This window comes from Bison bison, unplaced genomic scaffold (assembly GCF_000754665.1).
Source record: "Bison bison bison isolate TAMUID 2011002044 unplaced genomic scaffold, Bison_UMD1.0 scf7180017864495, whole genome shotgun sequence".
NCBI classification, from domain to species: Eukaryota; Metazoa; Chordata; class Mammalia; order Artiodactyla; family Bovidae; genus Bison; species Bison bison.
Genome location: NW_011495054.1, coordinates 4,503,571 through 4,513,514, shown reverse-complemented (window position 1 = coordinate 4,513,514; position 9,944 = coordinate 4,503,571). Strand labels below are relative to the sequence as shown.

General features: G+C 49.9%; 1 protein-coding gene across 1 annotated transcript in view; it reads left to right on the top strand.

The window, feature by feature from the left end:
• PLBD2 (phospholipase B domain containing 2) overlaps nt 1-9,944 on the top strand; it is a 21,795-nt gene that overhangs the window by 4,126 nt on the left and 7,725 nt on the right. The window contains 2 exon segments of the mRNA XM_010828565.1: nt 4,466-4,559; nt 8,007-8,169. Coding sequence (XP_010826867.1) covers nt 4,466-4,559; nt 8,007-8,169 — 257 coding nt within the window.

The following is a 9,944-nucleotide window of genomic DNA, read 5'->3' as shown; positions in this document are numbered from 1 at the left end:
GGTACTGGACTTTCAGCTTTAGCATCATTCCCTCCAAAGAAATCCCAGGGCTGATCTCCTTCAGAATGGACTGGTTGGATCTCCTTGCAGTCCAAGGGACTCTCAAGAGTCTTCTCCAACACCACAGTTCAAAAGCATCAATTCTTCGGCGCTCAGCCTTCTTCACACACCATCATAAATGGAAAAGGAATGATAGCCACAAATAAGGTAGTACATCCCACATAGTAGAAGATGTCCAGGGCACGCTATACGCTGAAACGGCAGTGATGGGGAAGGGAGATTTGTGACCTGCTCATGTCACGGGCTTCCCTGGTAGTTCAGTGGTAAAGAATCCACCTGCCAATGCAGGAGACATGGGTTTGATCCCTGGGTTGGGAAGATCCCCTGGAGAAGGAAATGACAACCCACTCCAGTATTCTTGCCTGGGAAATCATGGACAGAAGAGCCTGGTGGGGTACAGTCCATGGGGCTGCAAAAGAGTCAGACACGACTGGGCAATTGAGTATGCACACATGCTCATTTCACAAGAATGGTCTGGCTTTTTCTTCTCAAACGTGGCCTCTTCATTAAACCCTGGCGTCATCTCAGACGTATTTGTTGCCCCTGACATAAAATCACAGTGTGGGCCATAGACTTTCCAGAAAAAAAAAAAATATTGAGGAAATAGATTCAGTGCAGCTGACTTTTTTTTTTTTTTTTTTTTTCAAGCCAGTGCATTAGAAACAAACCAGAACAATATTTATCGATCTCTTCCCTTTTCATCTTCTAAAGCGATCAGCTATTTTAGAACCAAACAAGCAGGAAGGCCATGATCTCTGAATCAAGAATAGTCTAATGGGAACATTTTTCTTTAGAAACACTCTCTTCTTAGTAGTTTGTTTTTTGTTGTTATTGTTGTTGTTTTTTTGTCCAGGAACTGGGATACTATCTCAAACTTGTCAGCCAGCATGGCAGTGAGGGATTCCAGAAGTCATTTGCTGATGTCCAAAACCTTCCCATTTTACAGATGAGAAAACTGAGGCTGAAAAAGTACGAAGGTTTGGTTTGCAGCAAGGTTTCAGGTTTAACATCAGAGAGATCTAGGTTCAGATCTCTGTCCGGACACTTACTACAGGTGATCAGCAGCTGCTGACTGACTTTCGTGATGAGAATGGTGACAGCCTTGCAAGGTTCTGGAAAAGAATCATTTGATAAGGGCTTAGGGCCTGAAGCAACAGAAGGATCCTCAGAGAGCAGCCGCAGGGGCTTCAGCACTGAAATCCTTTCCAAGGTCTTTCCAAGATGTTCTGGAAAGATAGGCTGAAACCCACCTGACCAGATTTTTGGGGACTCCGGTGAAGTAAATAAACTTCACCATCCAAATGGAATCACCCCGGTTGCCCTTTGGAATAAGGCAGCCCAGGGAGGAAAGCAGGAGGCACTGTCTTGAACAGGGCACTGTCTTGACTCATTCCTTATTTACAGTACCGTGGCCTGGCTCGGAGTGGATTATTCCTGTCCACTCATTCTTTTCCTTTTCATCCAGCTTGAAAGAGTCACGCTGCATTCTTTTATATTTTTGTACTTAATTATTAGGTTAATAGTTAATAGTACTTAATTGTTCTGGGCTTCCCAGGTAGCGCTAGTTGTAAGGAATCCACCTGCCAATGCAGGAGATACAAGAGATGTGGGTTTGATCCATGGGTTAGGAAGATCCCCTGGAGAAGGAAATGGCAACCCACTCCAGTATTGCCTGTAAAATCCTATGGAGAGAGGTGTCTGGTGGACTAGAGTCCATGGGGTTGCAAAAAGTCGGACATGACTGAGCACACACTTAACTATTGATGGTAAAAAAAATTCTAGCAGTTTAGAAAGGTAAGATGGGATGTGGAAGATAAACCGTGCCCCCATTCTTTCTTTTCATATATAAAGCCACTGTAGTTCTTTCTTCCAGAATTTTCTGTGCCTAACAGGCCTAAACATATATATATATATACATGTGTATGTGTACTGGTGTGTGTCTCTGTGTGTGTGTAATGCTTTTGAACGTGAGGCAATCCTGAATCTACCATTTGTCCTTCTCTAATCCTGTTTTTTATTTTTTGGAGGAAAAAAAGAAAAAACCTAATGTCTGACACCTCCTTACCCATGGCAGCCTGCCATGAGGTTCTCTACGCCCACAGTGTCTATGTGTAGGTTATTGTGTTAGGCCCCTAACACCAGATATTTCGAGAGGGTCCAGGTTTCTCCAGCTCTACTCAGAAATGCCAGGGATTTCCCTGGCGGTCCAGTGATTAAGACTCTGAGCTTCTACTGCAGGGGGCACGGGTTCTATCCCTGATTGGGGAACTAAGATCCTGCAAGCCAAGCAGTACAGCCAGGAAAAAAAAAGGTTGCTGTGAACAAGGACCCTCCTACGGCTCCATAAGGGCTGTGAGAGTCCGGGTCGCAGGGTGAGTTCTCAGCCACTGCCTGAGTCCATGGACTCAGCACCATGGCCCTAACTGAGCCTGCTCCCCGCCAGAGAGCTTTTAAGGAGGGCTGTCTGGAGGAAGGCCACTGACCTTTCAGTTATCACCAAGGCTTAGCATCTGAACAGCTTCTTTTTTGGTTTTAGGTAATTTGTATACATTCTCTCTTGATTCCTTGTGATTTTTTTTTTTTTTTTAAGTGAGTGTACATACTGAGCCCTGTTTGAAATCCACCAAATCTACTGGATCACTCCAAACCTCCCCTCTCAGATTCGTGGTAAGACATGTATTTAGTGGCTGTAAAACGTGAGTCCTCTTCTGGCACCTGCCATGGCAACCCTCTGAAGTGGGAGTCACCCTGCCCATTTTGTAGATGAGAAAACTGAGGCCCAGAGAGGGCAATTTGCCCAAAGGTACACAGTCAGTAACAGACAGACCTGGGGATTCAAAGTCAGTCTGAGAGAGCCCAGGCTCTCTTTGTCTTCTGCTTTCCTTAAAATTTAAGACCTTTATTCTAGGCTCTTGCGTTTTCCTGTCCTTATCTGTGATTCTGTGTGAGTCATTACCTGGAAGTCCATGGCTCTCGTATTCCTTTGGTAAGAACTAACCCCTTCACCTTTAAGGACTAAACGGTTGCCCACAAAACTCAGTTAAGTTAGAGGCTCAGAGCACATGCTCTGCAGTGCTAGTCTCAGCTCCTTCACTTACTTGCTGTGTGACTTCGGGCAAGTGGCTTCACCTCTCTGAGCCTCGGGTCCCACATCTGTACATGTTGGAAGAACTTAGAGAGAGAAGTAAACATGTGATGTGCCTAGCACTGGGAGTTGTTGTCCACTGTCGGGGCCCCATAACACGTCCCCACAGCTCCTTTTTATCTTGTGGCTCAATTTCCTTGCTTTGGAACTTTCAGAGCTTGCCCTTCTTTCTTTTACTTTCCCTCTCCTCCCTCTGACCCCCTTCTTCCTGCAAGCTCCTACTTAAACTTTAGAACCCAGAGCAGCTATCACCTCTTCTGAGAAGCCTTCCTAGATTTTACTCAGTAGCAGCAGGAGCGTACCTCCTCAGGGTATCCTTTTCTTGTCACAGCAGTTGCATTCATTCTTGTATGCCCTTTGTGTCCGGCTCCCATAGGTGCTCACAAAACCTCAATTGGCGAAACTTTGGGGTGTGAGCGTTCGATAGTCCTTATCTCTGCTGTATATTCTCTAGGGCAGAGCTGTTCTTGTCCTGGAGCTCTTTGGTGGGTTTGTAGCCAACTCTCCATGGGACAGCCCTGGCTCAGCCTGGCTCTCCTGTCATGTAACCTCTTCAAGGTTTCACCGGTGTCTTCTGTCGCCCTCATTTTCTTAAAAGAAATTACCTTCACAAATGTTTTCCTTAGTTACAGAAGTCACCTGGGTGAATATTTCTCTGTCCTTGGAGCAAGGATGAAATCCAGAACCATAAAGGAAAGATAGGACAAAGCTGAAAACCACTCCATGGCAAAAAAAAAAGGAAAAACCTGTTAAAATACAGGCATTTTCCATATCAGTGACAAGCCAGGGCTAATATGTATAGAGAGAATTTCACCAAATGAGACGTCCATATGCTGCAACTAGAGAAAGCCCACCACAGCAACGAGACCCAGTGATGCCAAGAATAAATAAATGAATGAATTGTAAAAATAAAAAAAAAAAAGATATGGAAATGACTAGAACAGTGCCTGGCACAGAGGAAACCCTCACTAGGGAGTAGCTGTATTATGGGGGCAGGGCGGGGAGTAAGGGTTAGTTCAGCTCTGTTTGTAAGCATCTGTTAAGAATAAAAATCCATGTATCCTTTGACCCAGCAGTTGCGCTTTTAGGCATCAGCCTGAAATGTGCACGGAGGCAGACCGACAGACATCCATGTGAATGGCAGTTCGTCACTGAGTTGTTTTCTGTGGTTTAAAGCTGCAGATAGGCGCAAGCCGAGCTGAGCACCTGTTTCACGCTCGCCCCCTCGCTGACCAGGTGTCCCCCTCTCTGCCTCTGCAGGTGGGCCTTTCTGGAGCTGCACACGAACGGCCGCTTCAACGACAGTCTGCAGGCCTACGCCGCGGGCGTGGTGGAGGCTGCTGTGTCCGAGGAGGTGAGGGCCTGGTCAGTCGGGGAACCCGGGACTCCGCCCACCCAGCAAGTGTGTTCCCTAGAGAGCTTCGGAGGGGTCTGAGATGTGCGTAGGGGGCTCTCCCCCACCCCCAACCTTCCATCCAGTTGGGAAGAAAAGGCTCACCTGTTTTTGCTGAACATTTACCCTGGGTACTCTCTGATGCATGTGAAAACATATAACGCGTTTGCCGGGGTCCAGCCCCGGCTGTTCCAGGGAGTTCGAAGCGGGGACAGCGTCGGCGAGGATCAGAATACAATAGCTTCAATTAGATATTAATTAGAGATGTAAAGAGTAATAGAATGAGGATGGCTCAGTAGGAAAATTCAGTGGAGAAAAGAGGCTGAGTAGCTTGGTTTACGCGGGAGACCAATAAAACTTCAAGACAAGAAGCTTGCACCACTTACGTAGGCCGCAGGCGTCCTTCCGTTCTCACAAAGGAGAGGAGACACCGAGGCCTCCCCGGTCGGATCTTAGAAGCCCAGGCATAATTAGTAAGCATGGCGGGTTCCACGCTCCAGATGGAGACTCAGCCAGAGTTTGAGAGAGAGAGACATGGGGAGACCAGTCTTTCGAGGAACTGATCCCAATTCTTTATTTTCCATGGTCTACTTTTATACATTGAGATGTTATGCAAAAGTCACACGGGGTCAGCAGTCCTGACTTTTATCAAAGTCAGGTACTTCATACAAACGTATACAGAGGTCTTAGGGGTGTTACATCATCTTCTGGCCAGGGGGCCTGCTGACAATTTATGACCCTCTCCTTGTGACAGCGGTCAGTCAACCAGAACACTTATTTCTCCAGGGGTGATAATTTTTGAAACAGACGCCACCTTCCGAAGGTACCAGATAAAGTTACATTCCTATAGGGTGAGGGTGTAGTGGGTTTTAATTAAGAAAAGAATTTACTTAGCCTAAGGTCCAACGTGACTAATATCAAAGGTTAATACTTATTTCTTCTATATATTCATTAATGTGTATAAGGGCAGGGGATGTGGAGACTTAGCAGCGAACATTGGCTCAACAAATGAAAAACCCTTCACCAATACAATTTCTAATCAGCCCACTATACTTATACTAATGGTTTTCTAACTTTTCTAAGGAACCTGTTTTTAGAAGGTTTAAAGCATCTCTTGCCTCTCACGGTTGGGAGGCTGTGAGCAATCACATGTGGCCGGACAAGCCTGTCAGGCAGGCTAGAGAACCTTCAGAGGAGTTTGTAGGTTAAAACACTCTTGTCACGCCCAGGAATTATTATTAACTGGAGCTCTAAGTTAACTCCTTCTCCGAAAGAGGTGGTGGGGGACAGCCCCCCATAAAGTCAGAGGTGTAGGTGAGAGCACAAAGTAGTAAAGTAGGCAGGCTCTGGTTATGGGGGTAGATGCTCGAGGATTTCCAGGGGGACTCCTGAGGCTCGATCCTGCCTTTGCGTATGCCGAGCCTCCTTCCTCATGACCTTTGCCACGGGCGGAGTGCCTCACGCTGGCCCCCAACACGCATTTCCAAGTTACAAAGCTTAATAATAAAATAAATGCCCCAACTAAACCCTGGAATGTTACTAATATTAATTGAAACCCCCTTCTCAGCACCATTCCCTGCCTCCCCAGCCCAGAGACACACACCAAACTACAAGGGGTGGCTGCCGTTCCCATTCCCTTTCATTCATTCATTCATTTTTATTGAGATAGAATTCCCATGCCATAAAATTCACCATTTTAAAATGTGTACACTCCAGTGGTTTTTACTATATTCGTAAGGTTACACGACCACCACCACTATCTTAATTCCAGAACATTCTCACCACCCCAGGAAGAAACCCCATACCCGTTAGCAGTCACCTCCCTTTCCACCCCTCCACCCAGCCCCTGGCAGCCACTAATCTACTTTCTCTCTCTACGGATTGGCTTATTCTGGACAATTCCTATGAAAGAAATCATACAATATGTGGCCTTGTGCAACTGGCTTCTTTCACTTGTTTTCAAGGTTCCTGCACATTTTAGCGTGTGTTAGAACTTTATTCCTTTTTATGGCCGAATAATATCGCATCTTAGGGATAGACAGTTTTGTTTATCCATTCATCAGTGAGTGGACCGAGTTATTTCCACTCCCTTCCTTGGGTTAAATTGGTTTTACTACATCTGATGAAACCGTAAACAAGCTTTTGTGTTGCTTTAACTGCTTTGGGGCTGTTTAAAAGTGGTAGTCACACCTTTCAGAAGGCATGGGGAATGGGTGAGGCTATGGTGTGCCAGCCGTGCTCCCACAGGGTGCATGGGGATGTGACACCCCTGCTGGATGATAAGTCGGTGTTAGCCTGTAGAGTTGAACGCACACATACCTGAGGACCCAGTGGCCCCGCTCCTCAGGCGTGTACCCTAGAGATGACCCGAGGATGCGTGCGAGGGGTTCAGAGCAGCCTCTGAGGTGGGAACACTCAAATGCCACCAGCAGGTAGCCCCCGGGCAACTGGCTTGCGGTACCAAACACAGTGCAGGATGATAGAGCCGTGAAAATGAACGCCAGCGTGGTGGGTCTGAGACGCATAGTGGTGAGGGGGACAGAGCGCATCAAGGAGACGGGGTACGGCCGACAGCCGTCTGTAAACTCCCTCTCCTCTTTCTGACCCCCAGTTGCAGTTGAGGTGCCCTCGTGGGACCTCAATGTCTGGGGAGAGGTCAGACACTGGGTCAGGCCCTCATGGTTTGGGGTGCCCAGTGGTAAATGAGGCACGATTCCACCTCTCATGGTCCTCATAGCCTGAGCCAGGAACACGAAGGCAAGGCCCAATGTGGTTCTCACGTGAGGAACCCCAGACACACGTGCCAGGCGCTTTGCCCATGTTATCTCCCAATCTTGCACACTGGCCCCCAAGGGAGGTGGATCAGCTGGGGTGGTGGAGGCGACCGGGGTCTTGTGGTCTTTGACCCTCCAGCCCGGTCCAGGCTAGTTCATGTGACAGCGGGGGGCGGGGAGAACCGGCATGAGATTCTCTTGCCAAGTTCACGGCGGTGTCCTCAGTGCTTGAGGCAGGACATAGTAGGTACTCTACGAAATTGGTCACTGACTGACCGACCACATGTATAGATTGCGGTGAGGGTGGGGTGAGGGCGGGGGTCCCCAGTAGCAAAGGAGGCGTCATCTAGGACAGACGGTGAATGCTGAAGGCGTTCAGAAGCGGGAGGCGGCCAGGGGCATTGGGCCCTGTTGGGAGGGAGTAAGAGTGGCTAGGTGAGGAGGGCCCTGGGGGACAGAAGCCGGCGTGGGCAAAGGTGCAGGGGTGTCCCCACCAGCGCTCCTTGGACTCTGGAGACCTGGATGGGAGTGGGGGCTCTGAGCCCGAGTCGGGGGTCAGGGGGTCCTCGGGGAAGAGAGCAGCCCTGCTGCCCCACCCCTGCCCTCACCCACCTCACTCCCCCCCTGCCCCCAGCTCATCTACATGTACTGGATGAACACGGTGGTGAATTACTGCGGCCCCTTCGAGTATGAAGTCGGTTACTGTGAGAGGCTCAAGAACTTCCTAGAGGCCAACCTGGAGTGGATGCAGAAAGAGATGGAGCTGAACAATGGCTCTGCTTACTGGCACCAGGTGGGCGCAGCTGGCACCAGGTGGCACCAGGGGGGGCTGGGGTGGCAGGTTGGGTCAGTTTCAGGGACCTGCTGCCACTGCAGCTGCCCCTGTTCCACTGGCCAACCTGTCTCCCACTCCTATCAGCCAGCCCTTTCTTCCTCCCTCCCTCACCCATCCACCCATCTGCCTACCCATCTGCCTGCCTGTCCATTCTCACATCTGTCCACTCTTCCCTCCCTCCATGTCCACCCTTCCCTTTCTCCCTCCTATACATCCATCTCTCCACCGACCCATCCATCCATCTCTCCATCCACCCGCCCATTCTTCCATCCATCTCTCTACCCACCCACCCATCCATCCATCTCTCCATCCACCCGCCCATTCTTCCATCCATCTCTCCATCCACCTGCCCATTCTTCCATCTGTCCATCCATTTACCCATCCGTGCATCTTGTTTATCAGCTCATTTGTCCACCCTCCACAGCCTGTCCATCTTTCACTCTCCTCTTATTCATCCATCTGTCACCTACCTGCCCATCTTAGCCCTGTCGTCAAGATCTTCTGTCCACCCACCTTGTTGCTATATCCTGTTTGGTTACCTGTCGTGGCTCATCATCTACCTGTCTGTCCATCTGCCCTCCCTTCTACCTGTCTAGCCGTCTTGCTGACTGACCACCTTCCCTGCTTCATTCCTCATCTTTCTGATCAGAGTCTTGGCGCTCATCCGTCTGTCCATCTGTTGGTCCATCCCCTCTGCTCTGTCTCGGCTCTTCGTAAATCTCACCGGGGGCTGCCCTCTTGTTCCAGGGTGATGCCGCAGCCCATAATGTGGCCTCAGAAGCCCCCGGCACCCTCTCCCTCCCCAGCCTGTTGACCTTGATCTGTGCTCCGGCCTCTGGCCTCCTCCCAGTTCCTTGAGGAAGATGTGTTACCTCTTGCCTCGGGGCTTTAGAAAGTGCTGTTCCTTCTGCCTGGAACGCTCTTCTTCCTCCCCCTCCATCCGGCCCCCACCACCACTCCTCACGGCCGCCTGCCCTCTCTGCCCTTCCTGGTAGCACTCTTACAGGGCATTCAGTGCCTGTCTCCAACCGGACTCAGGCCCCATGAAGACAAGGCAAGGGACAAGGCCGCTGTGCGGGCCCTAGTACCTAGCACAGGGGCTGGCGCATTGTCGGCGCTTTATAAGTGAAGGTTTGTTGCGTATTGACAGATGAGGGAATGAATCCATCCTGTCCTGTGCATCTACTTCAGCACCTGCCTGAGCATCTGTCCTTCTCTCCACTCTCCTGTCCATATAGATGATTGCCTTTCTTTCCGTCCTCTTGTTTACTTCAGCAGCCACCATCTGTCTATCAGTCCTGCCCGTCCATCCATCTGTCCTTTTGTCCATCTGTCTTACAGATGCTTGCTAAGTGCCTGGTGTATGTTCAGCCCAGGCCAAGGCCCCATGGGGACCCAGTGTTGTACTCCGTGGTTACAGAAAGTGACAGTGCCAGTGGGGAGAAGTCAGCCACACGAGACCAGTGCCCTGAGCCAGCAGCATAGCCAGTAACAGAACTCAGAACAGGGAGCGGTCCACAGTGGGCCAGGGCAGGCTGGGAGGCTTCCTGGAGGAGGTGGCTTTGGGCTGGGCCCTTATAGGGGGTTATTTGGGGTTGGCACAGAATGGAGACAGGCAGTTAGGTGATGGCAGGAGGGTGCTTAGCTTTGAGGGGTAGCTGTGGTTAAGGAGGGGGTCAGGGCTGGCTGGAGCCTGGAGGGTGCATCTGAGCCTCTCTTGCCAGACCCCCCCCCCCC